Source organism: Mandrillus leucophaeus, unplaced genomic scaffold (assembly GCF_000951045.1).
Source record: "Mandrillus leucophaeus isolate KB7577 unplaced genomic scaffold, Mleu.le_1.0 Scaffold4, whole genome shotgun sequence".
In the NCBI taxonomy this organism is placed as follows: domain Eukaryota; kingdom Metazoa; phylum Chordata; class Mammalia; order Primates; family Cercopithecidae; genus Mandrillus; species Mandrillus leucophaeus.
In genome coordinates this window covers 11,209,800-11,230,393 of record NW_012104253.1, presented here as the reverse complement: position 1 = coordinate 11,230,393, position 20,594 = coordinate 11,209,800, and the positions used below count along the sequence as shown (strand labels likewise).

At 39.2% G+C, this 20,594-nt stretch overlaps 1 protein-coding gene across 2 annotated transcripts in view; it reads left to right on the top strand.

Annotated features, from left to right (window-relative positions):
- The window catches only part of UNC79 (unc-79 homolog (C. elegans)), a 382,451-nt gene that overhangs the window by 194,212 nt on the left and 167,645 nt on the right, over positions 1 to 20,594 (top strand). For both annotated transcript variants that reach the window (XM_011991736.1, XM_011991735.1), the window contains 6 exons: positions 3,806 to 3,894; positions 4,532 to 4,572; positions 7,903 to 7,931; positions 12,121 to 12,350; positions 14,767 to 14,938; positions 16,587 to 16,817. In XM_011991736.1, the coding sequence (XP_011847126.1) occupies positions 3,806 to 3,894; positions 4,532 to 4,572; positions 7,903 to 7,931; positions 12,121 to 12,350; positions 14,767 to 14,938; positions 16,587 to 16,817 (792 nt within the window). The remainder of the gene's footprint in view (positions 1 to 3,805; positions 3,895 to 4,531; positions 4,573 to 7,902; positions 7,932 to 12,120; positions 12,351 to 14,766; positions 14,939 to 16,586; positions 16,818 to 20,594) is intronic.

Here is a 20,594-nt window from a genome sequence, read left to right as displayed (position 1 = left end):
AAATTATTTATGATATATTTATTGGATACAAAGTATTTGGCTGGATGGACCTGTGTCTGGATTTGCAAGGTATAATTTTTATATTATTAGGGGTAGGAGTAACCTAAAGTTATCAGAGTTCACAGTTACTTTGGAGAACCAGGTGTCTTGCGGGTTTGCTTCTTTTGTTTTATAGATAGCCTGTAGAAAACCATATACTAATAGAAAACTAACGCCATCACTTTATAGAAACAAAGTAGGAAAGGTGAAATGAGATCCAATAAAAATAAAAGAAACCAAAAATGTGTTTCATGAACCAAAACTGGCAGAGGAGTGCCAATAATAACATTGTCATCTAGATACATTATACTAACAAAGGATGGCCTTGTATTATTATTTTTAATCTCTGCTTTTGTTGAAGGCAAATTGAATGGATTGATATTAAGAGCAGGTAATTGGCTGGGTGTGGTGGCTCAAGCCTGTAATCCTAGCACTTTCGGAGGCCAGGGCGGGCAGATTGCCTGAGGTCAGGAGTTCAAGCCCAGTCTAGCCAACATGGGGAAATCCCGTCTCTACTAAAAGTACAATAAAAAGTAGCCAGGTGTGGTGGTGGTGTGTGCCTGTAATCTCAGCTACTTGGGAGGCTGAGGGAGAGGAATTGCTTAAACCGGGGAGGTGGAGGTTGCAGTGAGCCATGATCACGTCACTGTACTCCAGCCTGGGCAACAGAGTGAGACTCTGTCACACACCCCCCCAAAAAAGAAGCAGGTAATGATAACCCACACAACGGAAGTGTAGGCGCCTCCCATTCTATGGTATGTACCCCACTGTTGACCTTCAATAGACATTTGGGGTTCAGAGGTACTCTTCTTTGGAGGATATTTTGAACTACTCACATGTGAATTCATAGTTTATTCATAGAGTTCAGCTCGATTTTTCACAATGATGAGACTTTCATGTTTCCTTCTTCTTATCCTTCTCTTCTTCCTCCTGCCTAAGTTATATAGCTCCTTCTTTTGGGTCACCCAGACATCAACAGGAAGGGGATCCTTTCTGTCTCGTTTCTGCAGTTATTTTTCCTTGATTTTATGTCAGACTGCATTCTCAGGAGTCCTCTGATATCCTGGTTAGTAATGCTTTCTGGCCTCCTACTTACTGAAAGCATTATGAATTAGATTTTCTCCTTCTTTTCTAGGCAAACAGCCCAGTCCATTCCACTGGGTTGGCCTCACTTTTCTCCCTGAAGCGAGTCAGCCAGGATAGGTCAAACCATCCACTTTCTGTCATTTTATAAAAATAGAGGCGAAATTCACATAATATACAATGAACTATTTTAAAGTGAATAATTCAGTGGCATTTAGTGTATTTACAATGTTTGCCAACACCACCTCTTTCTAGTTCCAAGACATTTTTGTATCCCCCCAGTCTTACTTTCTGAACTCCAGTTTCCTTAAAGACCCTCCTTTTCTATTTTCATTCTACACTTTGCAGAAAGATAGCATTCTTGTTAAGTCTTCCTGTGCTGGGGCCATTTTTGCACTACAATAGGTCTGGCTCAGTATTGCTCTTCCTTTACAACGTGAGTACACCCAATCTACATCATCACCACATGACATGCAAATCAAGGGTATCCAACATCCAAATGCTTACAAAATAATGTTAAGCATAAAGTTAGGAAATTTTATAGTATGATGTTTAAAAGTTTAAAAAAGTTTAAAAGTTACATATATTCATAGTGAAAAACAGTCAGTAATACTTATCAGAATGTTACTATGGATTGCATCAAGATGGAGGGTTAATGTGTTAACTGAATTTTCTTGTTTCCCTTTCTCGGTTTTCCAAAGCCTCTACATTGGGCATATGTCATTTTTATAAACAAAAAACCCCCCAGTTATTAATGTGACACACAGATATGAACACATTAGTGTGGATGTAAACCAACCTGTTCAGAGTAGAACAAAACTCACTAGACCAACTACAGATCTGATGGGTCATGTTAAGTAAGTTATTTAGGAAATCAGAGGTTGACTAGCTAATCTCTAATGATTATTTACAGTTTTAGCATCCCAGGAGTTTCTCCTTTTGAGTGGAATGAAAAAGTATCTTTACCTGGGAGAGGTATCAATGACTCACTAAAAAAGAGGGTAGAATAACTTATATAATACTTAAGAGGAGCTCCACATGGAGGGCATGGGAAAGATTTGGGGAAAATTGATTAATCCTCACTAAAAGCCTAATATCTCTGTGATAGTAAGCTGTAATGCTAAGCAAGAATGATTTACCAAATAGAAAAGTATTATCTTTGTAATAGGCCGCAAAAATTACTTTTTAGGCAAAAGTCAAGAGTTGTAATAGAATTAAATATGAAAATATGTTGGAACTTAAAGTTTATATCATACTCTGCTTTTGGTTTTACTTGGTTCTACTTGAAGTCCACTTTATGAAATACTCTGGAGCCCAGATAATTATCTAAGGCAGGTTCTGGCAAACGATGGCTCAGACCTAAATCTGGCCTGCTGCTAGTTTTTGTAAATAAAGTTTTGTTAGAACACAGCTATGTTAATTTTCTTACATATTGTCTATGGCTGCTTTCATGCTCCAACAGCAGAATTGAGTAGTTGTGACAGAGACTGTGGCCCACAAAGCCTAAAATATTTACAAAAAAAGTTTGCCAATCTCTGATTTAACACACCCCCAAGTAGTTACTCATTATATCTAAAGAAGCATGAAACTTATATGAGGAAAATTCTCACTCTGAGCCTTTGTCATCAATATATAGTATACAAATGTTGATGGTAAATTGAGCAATTCTAACTAGATTCCTCAATCATTGAAATGTCTGAGTTTTCACTTTGAATTACAGACTGTTTGGGTTATAAGCTTGGATGATTTCCCCCCTTCAAATTTGTGAGAACAACTAAGAAAAGAGTGTAGTTCCAGAAAAATTTGTGTATTAGGCATCTTAACTGCTGAATCAGCTAGCTCATGAGTTGATTATTTTTTCGAGGGTAGGAACAGAATTCAAAAATGGCTTTGGTAAATTATAGAAATTTAAACTCATGCAAAGTACAAAATGCAGTTAGTTATCTAGATTTTTTGTTCATTTGACTTAAAAGATCCAGATATTGAAATATTCTGATGATCAACTGTGAAATTAACACTTTGCATCTCTGTGCTTAGGCTAGTGAAACCCAGCCGTATCAACCAGTCCCAGCAAGGGCATACAAATTATAGGTCACGTGTAGGAAATAAAAAACCACACTTGAAAAAGAAAAGTTGAATGATTGATACAGAACTAAGATTCCAGAGTAAGAGAAGTGAACCACTCAATGTTAGATTTAATGCCACCTTTTTTGAATGAGGTATACCTTAAGAAGCAAAATTCTCTACCACTAGCATTTTAGTATCAGTTATGATTCTGAAATCTTAATAATATATTTTCCTTTTCCTAATGAGAGACTACTGTTGTTTACCACTTTACAGAAGGAATTAGAGTGAGTAATATACTGCCAATTTGAGCAGCAATTGAACAAGATGATTATTTTGGTTCTTTGTGGAATGAGAGTGAATTTCTCGACACTATTTATTACTTGAATTGCAAGTAACAGGAGAAATGAAAAACCACAGCAGCCACATTTAAATCCTCAGGGTGGACTCATCAGCTAGTGCAGGGAGAAACATTTATTGGTAAAAAGGGTTTTACTAAAAATATTTATTCCACCTTGCTTTTGGAAAATCTGTCATTACTGAAGCATTTGTGTTAAGAATCTAGGGAATGTGATACCCAGGAACGGGAGAGTTCATTCTGTCTTTTTATGTGTTTCAGATGTGTATAGACCCTTCCCTGTCAGTAGCATTGGGTGATAAACCACCGCCGTTGTATCTCTGTGAAGAATGCAGCGAGAGGATTGCAGGGTAGGTATAAGAGTTCTTAAAGAAAAAGAAATAGAGCAATAATGAGAAGATAAAAATCATTTGGACTTAAATTAGTTACATTACTAAAGTTTCTCACTAGCCTCTCTGATTTTTAAAGGTTAATTATTCTGATATTTAACATATAGCAAACTTTCATTGGGAACATTACAGCTTTGAAAAGTTGCAATATTTCTCTCTGTGTGACATGAGAAGAAGGCAATTCCACTTAATAAATCAGCTGCAATTTTGGAGTAACCCTGTTAAAAAGGCCACAGAGAAAAACAGATGTAAAAGAAAACTGTGGTTTCCAAACATGACATATAAATTATATGGATTCTTTTTGCTTGTTTGTTTCACAGAATCACACTCAGCTTTGTACAGATCATGCAGTATTTTGGTTGGCTTAATTAGCATCTGGAAAGTATCATTTAAAGATAACTGAATATGATGAAGTGCCTATAATTTATAATTTAGCTGGAATGCATTAGACATTTTAAGAGTTTATTATGATGGTGCTCTTAATTATACTTCCTTTCTATTAAAAGCCTTTCAGCAATAGTGTGCAGCTTATAAACATTCATGTGGAAGGAGAATATTTCAATGAAGCTCAAAAATGAATTTTGTTTTTTTTCAATAGGGACCACAGTGAGTGGCTGATTGATGTTCTTCTGCCGCAAGGTACGGTTTACTTAGGAAAGGATGAATAATGAGTAATCATGACTAATGACATAGTTGCTTTATCTCCTTTTGTACTATTTTATTTTACAAAGACAGTCGCCAAAGTATTGTATTCTATGAATATTCATTGATATGAGGCATAATATCAATGCCTTGCTTATAATGTACTCACACATTTAATAATGAGGGAAGTAGTATCATCCCTACCAGAATTAAGGGTAGATATTGGAATTAGAATTCCGTAAGACTAAAGCCCTGCCAAATTATGTCTTCAGGGATTTTCTGTATCTGTAACAGGTGTTGTCAGTAATAAGCTGCTGCGCCGGGTCTGATTAAGGAGAAGAAAAAGAATAAGGAACACCACCTGGGAGAGAGATGAATCATTGGCCTTTTCCCTGCTACTATTACTAGTACTGTGTCGTCGGGGAGAAATCATTGAATTTCTCTGAGACTCAGTTTCCTCATCAGTAAAATGGGGATAAAGTATATCTAACCCATCTCAATGGAAAGACAAGATTTTAAGGCTTCTTGTAGTTTGTTGGAGTGCTCAAAGCTATGCCCTATAAGTTGGTAGGTCCCAGACAGAGCATTTCTCCACATATGGGAGAAGCAGCTCTTCCAGCCATGTCACTGGAGGCTAACATGACAAGGAAAAGTACTGACAAACACAGAGGAAAGATGAAAGGTGGAAAATTGCTACGGGCATACTAAGTTTAAGTAGAGATGGGGCACAGGAAGAACTCGATGGTATATGACTTCAGATGTAGAAAATAAATGGATTCCCATCCTGGCTAACACGGTGAAACCCCGTCTCTACTAAAAATATGAAAAATTAGCCAGGCATGGTGGCACCTGCCTGTAATCCCAGCTACTCAGGAGACTGAGGCAGGAGAATCACTTGAACCTGGGAGGCAGAGGTTGCAGTGAGCCGAGATTGCACCACTGCACTCCAGCCTGGGCAACAGAGTGAGACTCCGTCTCAAAAAAAAAAAAAAGAAGGAACCATGAAAGTCTCATCATTGTGAAAAATCAAGCTGCACTCCTTGAATAAACAATGAATTCACATGTGAGTAGCTCAAAATATCCTCACTCCATTGGATTCTTGGGGGAAAAAAAAAAAGAAAAGAAAAGGATTCATGTGAAAGGCTCATTTGAAAGGAAAACCTTACACAAACTAAATTCTAAGAACTTTTTTTTTAAATTGAAGGCCTTTGCTTGATAATTACACTTTTCATAGTCTTACTTTTCATATTAGATTATTTATATTAGATTCTCAACCTTAAGGGAGAAATTAATTTAGTGCTCCCCTCTGTAAAATGGAGCAATAACGTCAGCCTCTATATTCTTCAAAGGTACATTTTGAAAATTTACATAAAAATGTCTGTAGGTCAGGCGCAGTGGCTCATGCCTGTAATCCCAGTACTTTGGGAAGTGGAGGCAGCCTGATGGCTTGAGCCTAGGAGTTTGAGACTGGCCTGGAAAACATGGTGAAACTGTCTCTACTAAAAATACAAACAAACATACAAAAAATTTAGGAGGGCGAGAGGGAAAAAACAATTTAGCGAGGCATGGTGGCATGTGCCTTTAGTCCCAGCTACTTGAGAGGCTGATGTGGGAGGATCATTTGAGCCCAGGAAGTTGAGGCTGCAGTGAGCCGTGATCATGCCACTGCACTCCAGCCTGGGCGACAGAGAAAGACCTTGTCTTAAAAAAAAAACAAACCCACCACCACCAAAAAAACCTGTAAAAAGATTTGGGCTTATATGGGTAAATGTAACTTTTTTTCCTTTAAATTAGGCTTCTTAATTAGTGATCATCCACTGCTCTGAGGTAAAAGCCATAGTCAAGTTATAAAATACAAGTTATAAAATCCTTTTTAAATATGTCGCTGAGCAGTGATATTCATCTTTAGAGGAAAATTGGCAATAACTTTTCATTATTTACCTAGACATGTGACTCTAACCTCAGATGCTTCAAGATAAACTCTGGGATATCAAACTGTCAAATAACCATTAATTTTACAAAACCAGTTTTTAAAAGTGAGTTGTAAATTTTATTGCTTTTTCATCCACTAGTTTAAGATTACCAGACAGGGTTTGGGAGACATTTGCCTTTGATCTTTTAAATAAATTGTAACATAGACTATACTATAAATAAGGTGTTAGTTCATTTTTTGAGTACATACTATTTCAGAGAACATATTAACCGATTCTTGGAAGATTTATTTTCAAATGATCTCCAGCATCAGTTTTCATGGAAATAATTGATGTGCCCACTAAAAAGAATTCTTATCCATTTATTAAAGTGAATCCCATATGTAGACAGTAGTTTGACAGTCTTGCTCCAACTGGTCTCCCCGTGGGATTGAAAATTGCTTTCTCTTAACCCTACAGCTGGTTTTACACACGCATGTTAAGAATGATATAAATTGATAATTTAAATCTAAGTAGTCCAAGTTAGTAATTTTTTCTACCGTTTTGATATTGCAAATAATCCCATGGTGATGCTGTAAATATATCACATCAACCCAGTGTCATAGTGTAATGGAAAGAACAATAAATGGGGAATTTGGAGACTTTAACTCAAGGGCTGCCCCTAGCGTTGATAGCTTGTGTGACCTTGAAGAATTTAACCACAGTGGTTCTCAGTTTTGTCCTCTGTAAAATGGGGAAATAAGATTAAAGTTGTTTGGCTTTAACAAGATTTGATTTCCAAGTCATATCTGAAAAGATTAAATTACTTGTAAGAGTAGCAGCATGCAGGTGTTCTTAACCTCACTAAACACACACCGCTAGATGAAAAGAAATCTATTTCATGCTTTCTGAGGAAACTAGAAGCTAATAAAAGTAGATGATAATTTATGAAACACACGAAAAGCTGTTTGGGCCAAGTCCAGAGGTCGTGTTACTAAGATTTAAAAAATTCCCCCTCCATGGCCGCCCTTATTTAAAATGGGCTCTAGACCTAGCATGGTGGCTCATGCCTGTAATCCTAGCCTTTTGGGAAGGAGGTCAAGGCAGGAGGGTCGCTTGTGGCCAGGAGTTCAAGAACAGACTGAGAAACATAGTAAGACCCCATGTCTAAAGAAAAAAAAAAAAATCAGCTAGACATGGAGGGCCACCCCTGTTGTCCTAGCTGCTTAGAAGGCTGAGTCAGGAGGATCACTTGAGCCAAAGAGTTCAAAAGGCTGTGGTGAACTATTATGGGGCCATTGCACTCCAGCCTGAGTGACAGAGTGAGACCCTGTCTCAAAAAATAAATAAGTTAATTAAATAAAAACTAGAGGGGCTCTCTTTCTTTGTTGATATTTTGTGTGCCTTCCCCTTACAGCTGAAATATCTGCTATATGTCAGAAAAAGGTAAGAGCAAACCATTTGTGTTGTTGGGGCATGATTTATTGTGTTTGTATGTAAATTCATTTATTGACCTCTGCCTTATTTCTGCACCATGGTTTCCAGTCTGTGTATGCCATTGTATTTGTGGAGGGGGAAAGGAAATAATTTAGCATGCAAGATTGCCACATCCAAATGGTCTCTATTTCCATTTCTGCTTTTGCTCACCCATCTTATGCACAATGTTTTTGTTCAGTAATTTGCAATAAAAGCCTATGTATAATTCTGGGATAGGAGTCTAATTAGAAAAAGGTTTGAATTATACTGCAATTTACGGTACTTAACTTTAGTTAAGGATATATCTTGTATGCTAGAAATCTCGATTGTTTTGAAGTGGAGTGCAAATAGTCCAATTTGTATGTGTGAAAAACATACCCAGACTGACTGTATATGGACAGTATTTATTTATGTGTAAGTTGAACAATATATGTAGCTAAAGATTCTTCCTTTAATATTTCCTTTAGTTTTTTTAATAATAGTTTCTCTAAACCATCTCCATCTTCTCTTCTTGTTTTAATAATCGAAAAGCGTGAGAGGAGGCAGTATGATGTCATAAAAAAGAACTTTTGACTAGTTGGTTGAGATTCTTGGACTCTGGCTGGTTCTGTTCCCTCCTACCTATGTGGACCTTGCACATGTCATTTAAACTTTTTGGGATGTTGTGAGTAGGTATATTGGAGGGCTGTCTCTGTTATCTATGGATGCATAGCAAATCATCTGAAAACACAGTGTCTCATATGGCAACCAGTTATTTAATCACAGTTCTGTGGATTGGCAATTTGTCCTATGCTCAGCTCAGCTAAGCAGTTCTTTTGATAAATTACTATAGGCTCACTCATGTATTTGCAGTCAGTTGGTGGCTAAGCTGGGATTGGCTGGCCCCAGATGGTCTCACTCCCATATCTGGGGCTCAGCTGGGATGGCTGGAATGGTGAGATGGGTGGGGTGTCTGGGTCTCTCTCTTTCCACATGATGTCTCATCGTCCAGGGGCTAGGCTGGACTTGTTCACAGGTGGCAGTCTTCTGAGAGAGTGAGAGAGTCTTACTCACTCAAGGCCTCTCAGAAGTCACACAGCATCATTTCTGTAGCATTCAACAGGTCAAAGCAAGTTCCAAGGCAGCCCAGATTCAAAGAGTGGAGAAATAGGATCGTTGTGGTTATTGAAGGAGTGGCAAGAATTTTGTGATCACATTTAATCTACCACAATCTGTCCTTTGGACATAATTATTTACCTTCTATCCATATGCAAAATATGCTCACCATTTTATATGACCTTCACAAGTCTTATTCATTTATGGCTTCAGACTTAAAGTCTAGTATCTTGTGATCTACATGTGATATGTCGCTGATTAAACTTCTTGGTAACTGATTCTCTTGATTCAGAGTCCTGTGAACTAAGAAGGAAAGTTATCTTCCCTCTCTGCACCCAAGGCACAATGTTGAGACAGGGACAGGATCACAGCAATAGACTTCTGTTCAGAAAGAGGAAGGGTAAGCAGATAGCAGTCATTGGTCTGTAGCAGCTCCAGCCACAAATACATCAACAGTTCCTCTGTCTCCAGGAATAGCATACTTGTCTTGATTACAATCTGGTTTTGTTTCCTAGAAGTAGTTCCCTAATCTGTTATTGTCCTCCTGAGCTCTTGGCTCCACTCTCTGAGGCATCTTTTCTTTTCAATAAGTAATGGTCCATGTTGCAGCTGAGTAACTTTCTCAATCTGCTTCCTGCATGTAGGAGTTAGGGTCCCATAGACCTCTTTTCATTTAGAACTGTGTCTGTTTAGTTTTAGCTGGTGGTGCTTTTGCTAGTATGACTTTCTTAAAAACTTTGTGGATTTTCAGTGAATCTCAGTGGGGTCCTGTGCCCCCGAAAGCCACATCTTTAATTATTTTTGAGGCAGTCCTTCCTGTATTTTGGGCATTTCAGTGTGCCCTTAAAATTATTAGAAGCCCTGTTATAGCTGAGAGGCTCAATTCGGCACCACCTTATAACTTTCTGAAGCCTTAACAAAGGATCTTAGAGTCATAGACCATATTCTTCCTTTGATCTTTATTCTGAGGCCATTCTTACTTTGAGAATCTTTTATAAGCTTGAGGGACTAGGATTCCAAACAGTTCTATTTTCTAAATCAGCATGTTTTGGCTCTGGGGACATACCTAATGTATTTGACACCTAGGGTAGATCATTTTTTAACACTTCCCTTTTTATATGACAAAGTTATTTTTATAACAAGCTTCAAATTAGCACATTTTTATTGCTTATCCTTTAATAAACATTGTGTTTTACTTAGACGTTAATTTGGAGAACTTCCATTAAGTTCATAACAGTTCAGAATTGTTTGAGTTTCTCCTGGGTAGTTTGTATTCTGCCTCTTTGGTACTGCATATTCCCTGAATGGTATATTTGAAATAAGCAATGATAGCATCGTGATTGGAAAGATGAAGAGACAGACCTTAATTATTTCAATTCTGTGATTTTGTGAGACTACTTGGAGTTATTTCTATGTGTTTAAAATTCAAAACAGTGAAACAAAGTGGTTGGAGTGAACATTTGAAAACATGCCCAGCTGAATCTCCATCTAAGGGAAGCCTCTCTAGTTTACTTTGGAAATGAACGAGCTGAATCCACATGGGTTGAGGCCTTTCAAATATATTATCAAAACTTAGTAGGAATCCTAGCAATTATTTAGAACTTCGATCAACTCAAGATTATTTTTGGGGAAATGTATTTTATTGCTGACGTTGTTTAGAATAGATGGCATGTGGTAATAAACCAGGTTGACTTTTAGTCGGTATTCCAGATATTATCATATGCAGTGTATCCAGACACTCCATAAGAAATTGCTCAAAATTTAGCAGCATAAAACAGCAACATTTAATTATGTTCATAGACTCTGTGGATTAGAGATTTGGACAGGGCATGATGGAGATAGCTGAGGTATGCCCTTAAGATCCTTAGAAGCCATCCCCCGCAACCGGCTTTTTTTTTTTTGTCTGTCTAAAAGAGTCTATGGTGTACCATATTAAATTCTGAGTTCTTAAAGGGTTTTATATTCAAGCCCTTGTCATCATTTTTTTTTCCTACTGAGACCACATTTTCCTGATAGGTCCCTGGATTTGATGTTTGGCTTGAAACGTTTTCTTACCTTGAGAATCCTATGCTGGCTAGCAAGACTGTCCTGAGCTCAATATTTTCCCTTTAAATTCTAGGTGAAGGCAGATTAATTCATTCTTTTATCTCCCTCCTCTCACAAGCTCCGAGTTCATAAAGGCTTAGAGTCTAACGCCCTCTTGGGGGTGTTCACATCTTCACAAGCACTATTGAAAGAGACATCAACTATGTGGTGGTCGCATCTCTCATAGGCTTTGCACGTCTCCAATAGCTTCATGTGGGTGCTGCCTCACTCCTCTGCCTCCCGCCAGGGCAGCTTGAACGCAGCACCCCTGAACTTGGAAATATCTTACCCTCCACCACTTTTCTCATTCCCATTACTTCATTTGTGGTGCCCTTCCTGCGGCTGATGTCAACGCTGACTCTATGAAGGTTTCTGGCTGTGTACGTCCCTGTGGTCTTCATAGAGTGCCGGTGGACATGGGAAAGCCTGGTTTGAGGCCATCACCTTGGCACAGCGCAGTCCCTGTCTTTGAATGCAGCATCTACCTGTCCTTGAATGCGACAAGGACAGAGGAGCTGCAGTGGAAAGCTACTCTTTGAGGTGCATAAAATAATTTTGAAAGAGTTTATTCTGGGAGTTAACATCATTTCTTTTCTTCCCTGATGTGCTGTGATGTTGCACTCTCTTGATCCACGGTTCTGTTTTTTTCTTTATATTTCTCCTGAAAACTCTTGGAATATTAACTTGAAATAATCCAGAAAGTATCCTCCCCCTCCCTCCCCCCATGGCCGAGGTCACTTTACATAGGGCTTCCCAACACAGTGCCACTGACATTTAGAGCATTTCTACCACTCACAGGAATAGAAAACACTCCTCCCTTTATTTTTTAACTACGACTGAAATCTAGCTGGTGGGAGAATAACCTGTGCTTTGGAAACCAGTGGCCCTTGAATGTGTTGTCACTTCGAGTGGCCCCTGATTCTTAGCCAAGTTTACCTCGGTGGTCAATTTTAATTGATTTCACTTTCTCGGCTTCTAGAACTGCAGTTCCCACGTTAGAAGAGCAGTTGTCACCTGCTTCTCAGCAGGGTGCTGTGGTCGTCACGGAAACAGGCCTGTTCGGTACTGCAAGAGGTGCCACTCGAATCATCACAGTAATGAAGTGGGGGCCGCTGCCGAGACTCATCTCTATCAGACCTCCCCTCCGCCCATCAACACGCGGGAATGTGGTGCTGAGGAGCTGGTCTGCGCCGTGGAGGCCGTGATCAGGTAACACGCAGTTTCTTAGTAGCTACCTCTGACAACAACACCTTGCTTTGAGCTAACCTCCGCACACTGAGATGTGCATGTTTAATGCAACCTCAAATTCCCTTACCCCAGCTGCTCACCTTCCCACAGTGTTGTAATGATGCTATTTTAATTCATGAATTCAATGAATATTTTTACGGATGCCAGTTATGTGCCAGGCACTATGCTGGGCACTTGGGAGGCAGGAGGGAATAAAATATAGTCTCTGCCCTTAAGTTACCTATGAAGGGACTAGAAAAACAAGCACGTCATTGTGGTAAGGTTTGGTGAGCTCACTAATAGCCTTGGGGAGAGGGCGTTAGGGGAACTAAGCGAAGGGGCCAATCAGAGTGAAGCATGTGAATAGGCCTGACTTGACTGACAGCAGCATTAACCAGTTAGGAGGCGGGGAAGGCGACAAGCGCGAATTACCTGCACAGGAAACAGGTGTGGGACAACTCCAGGTAATTCCATACCGGGATAAACCACGACCCTGTGGAGTCAGACAGGGACAGCAGGGACAGGTCCTGCAGGCTACTGGGTTTTTCTTCTTCTATCACATGACCAAAAAAAAAAAAAAAAAGGCAATTGAAATAACTTCTACACTTGCTCACTTTTTTGTCTGATACTCATCGAGGCAAGATGTTTTGTTTGCTTGTTTGTTTTTGTTTTGTTTTGTTTTGAGACAGAGTCTGTCTCTGTCGCCCAGGCTGGAGTGCAGTGGCGTGATCTTGGTTCACTGCAACCTCCGCCTCCTCGGTTCGAGCGATTCTCCTGCCTCAGCCTTCTGAGTAACTGGGATTACAGTTGCTCGCCCCTACGCCCGACTAATTTTTCATATTTTTAGTAGAGACAGGGTTTCACCATGTTGACCAGGCTGGTCTTGAACTCCTGACCTCAGATGATCCACCCGCCTCAGCCTCCCAAAGTGCTGGGATTACAGGTTTGAGCCACTGTGCCCGGCTCCGGATAAGATTTTTTTTTTTTTTTTAAATTAAAGAACCAATATGGCCGGGCTCAGTGGCTCACGCCTGTAATCCCAGCACTTGGGGAGACCGAGGCGGGCGGATCATGAGGTCAGGATTTCCAGACCAGCCTGACCAACATGGTGAAACCCTGTCTCTACTAAAAGTACAAAAATTAGCCGGGCGTGGTGGTGCCCGCCTGTGCTACTTAAGAGGCTGAGGCAGGAGAATCACTTGAATGCGAGGCGGAGGTTGCAGTGAGCTGATATCGTGCCACTGCATTCCAGCCTGGGGACAGAGCAAGACTCCGTCTCAAAAAAAAAAAAAAATTAGAATTTAAGTTTTAAAAGATAGAGGCCAAGTCTTTTCTGTTTCTCTTATCCCAGTGGCTGACACATAGTAGAGATGCAATAAATGTTTGTCAAATCGAACATTATGGGAAGTTTGAAAAGAAATAAAAACACAAAAACACTCAGCCATACTGTTATCATCATCATCAGTGTTGCTTGTGTTCTAATTTGATTCAACTGTGTTTTATTTCTATAACCATAATCACAGTGTATCCACAATTCTTTTTGAAATAACATTACACTATTAGCTTTTCTCCATGTCATTGCATAGTTTCCATATTTATCATTTTTAGTGGATATGTAATATTCATCTAGCTATAACTTACTTTTCTTTATTATTACATATTTAGACTGTTTCCAGTTTTTTACTTTTATAAGTAACTCTTTGAGAAATATTTTTGTACATAGTACTGTACCTATATTTTTTATTTTCTTAGGTAGATTACCAGATGTCAGGTACCTTGGTTCAAGGGATATGAATATTTACATGGCTCTTAATACATTAGCAAGTTGCTTTTCAAAGCATGTGTGTGGATTTATAATGCCAACACCATGTGTAAAACTTACCGATACTAAGTGTTGTTTTTTAAAATTGGTACTTGTTTAGCAAATGGAAAAAAGAATTTTCACTGTTTCACTTTCGTGTCTTTGAATACCAGATGGTGAATATTTTTCCGTTTGGGTACAAGCTCCTCTATCTTTCCTTGTATCATGCATTTGCTGTCTAGATAGTTTCATGATAGATACAGAGGAAGCATTGACTTACAGTGGGATGGCTGGTGAACCAGAAGTCAGATGGGATCAATTCTGCTTGATGCTAATTGATTGGAGGAACTAGTCTCTTTGTGCCTCAGTTTGTTCATCTTTGAAATGGGAATGGAGTATAAAATAGTAAGAAAATAGAATGAGGCATCCTGGAGTAACTCATGATGCACAGTACTCAGTAACTCAGTAACACAGTACTCAATTTAAAGAAGAGCAATCCAGGGTGCCTGAGTACTCAGGAGGTACTTCCTCTGAAAGGTCATGATCTAGAATGTGTTTTTTCACAGTCTAACTTGAAATCACACTTCTCTTTGGCAGCTTGTTGAAAGAAGCTGAGTTCCATGCTGAGCAGCGAGAATATGAGCTGAACCGGCGGCGGCAGCTGGGCCTCTCCTCTTCCCACCATTCCCTGGATAATGCTGACTTTGATAACAAGGACGATGATAAACACGATCAGAGGCTGCTCAGTCAATTCGGAATATGGTTCTTAGTAAGAAAAATAAGTTAACTATTCTCCACTTTCTTATTTCTCATTCCAAAATTGTACTGATGAGGAATTTTTCCTGTTCCTTTAAAAGGAGTAAATAGTGAAAAATTAACCTTAGCAAAGGGACTGAATTCTCTATGGCAGTAGCTCTCAATCCTGAGCTGCATGTTAGATTTACCTAGGAAGGCTTTTAAAAACTAACAATGCCCAGATCGCATTCCAGAATCTTGGGAATTGTTTAAGAAGCTCTTGGCCATTGATTTTGATGAAGAGCCAGGTGTTAAAACCTACAGTATCAGGATCTAGACTGGTACAAGTAGGAAAGTTGCTAGTATATATTGTCAAGTACTGGATTCAATAACATTTATAGATAATTCACATTCCATAACCTACATGAAATTTTTCTTGAAACTTCAGTCTCTGTGGGGCTTTTTGTATATTTATGGTAAGTCTGTGTACACCAGAGAAGTTATAGCCAAAGTAATGCAAGGAATATGGTTGCTATTGACTGATTTAACTTCAACATCTATTCAGTAGAGATCAAACATACAGATCTAACATCCCAAGCAAGCTGAATTTACCAATGCTACAGAGAAGCAGGCTTGTTTTGCCCATTGGAGACATTAATTCAGTCTCCATAGTGATGTATCTCTATTATGCTTGCACATTGTTCCGTGAAAGAGTCTTTACCAAATTGGCATTTAATTGCTGATTTCACATATCTTGCTTCCTAGAAGTTATTATCTAATGACACAATAGCTACTACTGTGAACTCTTTGAAGGCAAAGACCATGCTTTATTTATTTATTTTATTCCTGGACCCTGCCATAGTACTCAATAAAAGATTAGTTCATAGTAAATGAATGAATGATGTTTTAAAAAGTCTATTTATGGGCTGGGCGTGGTGGCTTACGCCTGTAATCCCAGCATTTTGGGAGGCTGAGACAGGCAGATCACGAGGTCAGGAGATTGAGACCATCCTGGCTAACACAGTGAAACCCCGTCTCTACTAACAATAGAAAATATTAGCCGGGTGTGGTGGCGGGTGCCTGTAGTCCCAGCTACGTGGGAGGCTGAGGCAGGAGAATGGTGTGAACCCGGGGAGACGGAGCTTGCAGTGAGCCAAGATCGCGCCACTGCACTCCAGCCTGGGCGACAGAGTGAGACTCTGTCTCAAAATAAAAATAAAAATAAAAATAAAAAGTCTATTTATGATAGTCAATTGGGGGATTCCAAGGTATCTGAATTATTACTAATACAAAATTCTTAGCGAAATATGATCATTTTAGAACTCAAATGTATATACGTTATTTTCCTTGAGGATATGGATGAAATATTTTGTTGACCTAACTTTTGAGAAGCATTTATTTGGCGCAGATTATATAATGGATTTCTTGTAGGAGAAAATGCTTAATTGGAAGGTGAAATCTTGAGGGAAAATGGTTGTTGCAATCCATCTATACCTGTAGGAAGGAACACAGTTTCTGGATAAGCGATCCCTGTTTTTAAGACTGCATATTTCAAACGGATTATCTGGGATATCTTTTTATTTTATTTTATTTTATTTTATTTTATTTTATTTTAATGCACCTGTTATCATTTTGTAAAGACAGATGGAAACTGAACAAGATTGTAATCTACGTACTTCTAGGTGAGCCTCTGCACACCCAGTGAAAACACGCCTACAGAAAGCTTGGCCCGGCTGGTGGCCATGGTGTTTCAGTGGTTTCACTCCACTGCATATATGATGGATGATGAAGTGGGAAGTCTGGTGGAAAAGCTGAAGCCTCAGTTTGTCACCAAGTGGCTGAAGACAGTATGTGATGTTCGCTTCGATGTCATGGTCATGTGCCTTCTTCCTAAACCCATGGAATTTGCCAGGGTAAGTGGAGGCCTACAGCTCACACCTTGATAGACAGGAGGACTTGGGGAGAAGTGCTGCCTTAACCATGCAGGTATTATCAATGTCTGCAGAGGAGGAACATCTCTCCTTATTTTAATTAATATAGCTAAATGAATTTGGTAACTATATCTTCGGTGATGTGCTGCTTCGATGTTGATTTGGGATGAGGAAGAATGGCAAGATGCATTTGTGAGGTATCTTTAAGAATTTAAGGGACTATTCTTTCTCGACATTGCTGATTTTTTTTTGAAGTGGGATCTTGCTATGTTGCCCAGGCTGGCCGCCTTGAACTCCTGGGCTCAAGTGATCCTCCTGCCTCAGCCTCTGGAGTAGCTGGGAAGCTAAATATTTTTATTAAGAAAACAACAACAAAAAAGCCTTTCTATGAGGTTACTAGAGCTCAGTCCCCTTTTGGCTTAGAATCTTGGGAAAGATTACCATTCAACTAGGGGAAATGTCTTTTTTTCTTTTTTTAATAATGTATGTATCTACAGATGAATGATAGAAGTCCCTGCCCTGCCATTTGAAATGCCAAAAAGGTTCAGGGTGAGACAAAATGCACCTATTCCTCTCGCTTAAGAACAGATTTCTCTATGCTGATCCTCTTGCTTCTGCCTCAGTGGATCACATCTGAGAAGATCCCATGTTTCTTTTTTCCTTTTCTTCTTTTTGAGACAGGGTCTCACTTTGTCACCCAGGCTGGACTGCAGTGGCATAGTCATACTCACTGCAGCCTTGAACTCCTGGGCTCAAGAGATCCTCTCACCTCAGAGACTATAGGCATGTATCACTACATCCATCTAATTAAAAAAATGTTTTGGTAGAGATGGGGTTCTCTCTATGTTGCTCAGGCTGGTCTCAGACTCTTGGCCTCCAGCGATCCTTCTGCCTCAGCCTCCCAAAGTGCTGGGATTATACAGGCATAAGCTGCTGTGAGCAACCCATATTTTTTGAATATGATATAATTTGCGTCTAACGCAGAAAGGTGGATGTCCAGAATCAGGTTTTGGCAGTAATACATGAAAGGTTTTTTTCAAGTATTTTCAGTTTTATTTTCATTTGTGATTCTTTATTTCCTTTCAAAGAGATCTTGAGGCAGTTTTCAGTAGAAACCTGTGCTAAAGTAGGACATTTAAGGATAAAACAGAGCACAGACCATCTATAGGGGTAACTTTTATTGGATTTTTAGGACTCAGAGTGATCTGTGCATTTATGGAGATGTACTTCTTTCTTCTTTGGTGCCACCTACTGACTCACTTAGAAAATTGAATTTTTGCCTAATGGAAATTTCCCATTTACTGACATTCTTTGCCTGTGTTGATATGTTTTCTGTTATTATGTCTCTTGGAATAGCGAAGGATTGATGTGACATGCTTCTGGAAAATGAGAAGAAATGATTATGTTGGGAGAAAAACTTTTCTTATTCCAACTTAGGTGCAGATGTTTTGGGGCCTGCAAATTAACTGATAATAGTTTAACTGGAGAGAAGACAAAGTTTATTTATGAGTACATGTGGGAGATCTCAGTAATAAATTACTTCCTGATTAGCCAGAGATACAAGATTTATATCAAACTTAACAAAAGGTTTACTTAAGGGCTTCATTGAGAAGGCATGGAAGTTCCATTGGGTTTTTTAATGCCATGGGAGCTGGGCAAGAACTGGGCTATCTCCACAGCAGCTGAATTCATAGGAAACTCCTTTGGAGGGGGATAACAGAAAGGTATTCTCTGGAGACTCTGCTTGAATCACATAATGGAAGTTCAGATAAGATTTCTTTTTGCATCTTCTTTAGCTTAAATGTTTTCACTTTAAAATAATCTTTATACCAACTCTAGGGTTTCAGTGGATAACATTTCCCTCATCTGAAACTTCCCTTGAAGTTTCAACATACATGAAAGAAGCTAGGTTGATTGCTATAGAGGGAAGATTTGGGTTAGAAATTGTGAGGTAAGAGATCTGCAGAGGGGAACAAGAGCATAGAACGAGGAACCAGAAAAGCACAGATTAATGGTTGGGATAGATTATAAATCTAGGTTTTGAGTATGGAGGGCAGGCAGTTGAGAAGATGTCTAGATGTTGGTCTTGAAGCATGTTTAGATGGTAGAGTGAGAACATCAGTGTCACAGTTACGATTATTTTCCAGAGCACAGCAGAGAAGGAGATGAGTGTTTGGTGGACTTCCAGAGTGGACCAAACTGTTGTAGCAATAAGTCCTTTGATTTTTATATCATATTATCCCACTTCAGCTTTTAGAGCTTTGTAAGAAAATAACCCAGAGTCTTAATAATGATCTAGGAAGTTAGGGTTTAGTTCTCAGTGATGCCATGTCAGGTGGGTAGGAGAAAAGTTGTGTTAATTACTGGCCAAATGGGCAAGACAGTAGGATCTAGTTTACCAAGAGGTGAAAAATATCTCAAAGGTCATGAACAGGACTAGAATCTGATCACTCACAAGGCGGGGTTATAGTTTTTCATCAAAACATAAAATTTCTCTCTACAATCACCTGCACTTTGACCAAAGATAATCAAAGTAAGACTACTTTTGGTTACAAAATTAGTCTCATTTAATTTGGTCTGATCATTTGCACAAGCACGGCAAGATGGTAATTGACCATTTAGGGCTTTTCAAAGTTTGCATTGCCGGAACTCTTATAAGGAATCTCAGATTGGAATTTTAAAGGTTTCTTGATGCTAGAAGTCAAGCCAAGAACTTGTCATCAGATTTCATCTGCAATACTTATAGATTTGGGTGAATTCCTTTCTCCTTGAGGTCTCCCAAATATTCTAAGTTTCCTAGGAAGTGACCTTTTTACTCACCCGTAAGGCTGAGAATTTTGTAATGCAGTTATCGGATCAGTTTTTCCAAGAGGGCTTTGAAAACACTGGCTCCATAAAGTCAATCTTGGTTCCTTAGAACTGTTTAGTCATATCAGGTTCCACACAATTCACAAATATGACATTCTGCAAAGGCTTGGTAATATAACTGTAACTGCCTGATGGGTTCTTCCTGCCTGCTGCACAAACAACATCAATTCACGGAATTGAGTAAAGAAAGCGTTTGACATGAGGCTGGCCGTGCCACACAAGAGACTGAGTTATTGCTCAAATCAGTCTCATCAAAGGCGTGTAGGTTAGGGGTTTTTCAAAGCCAATTTGGAGGAAGGAGTCGGGGTGGCTAGGCAGTGGGTGCTAGCTGCTGCTGATGGTTGGGTTGGAGATGAAATCATAGGGAGTTGAAGCTGTCCTCTTATGCTGAGTTGATTATGGGTGGGGACACAGGAGGGGCTGGCAGCTCCAGGTGGAGCCATGGGTGTCAGACATGCAAAAAACATGAAAAGCTGTGTCAAAAGGCTAATCTTAGGTTCTACCATAGTGATGTTATCTGCAGGAATAACTGGAGAAGCTGCATAAATTGTGACCTCTAGAATAACAGCTGGCAACCATTTATGTCTATACCTTAGCAGAATTCAGGCTCCTTTTCCTCCTCCTAACCTTGTGGTCTCTTTAGAAAGGCATTTGAAGTTTGGGGAAGGGCTACTATCATTTAAACTATAAGCTAAATGTCTCCCAAAGCTAGCTTGGCAGCTTAAATGCTAAAGGCAAGAGGGAGGTTGGCTAGATCCGATCTCCTCCACTGTCATTATTTTCTCACTGTTATCATTTTTGCAAAGGCGGTTTCATAACCAAGTTTCCCAATTATGTCCTGTTAAAAGCAGAACAGATTCTTATTCAACTTATGCAAATAGCTATAATGCT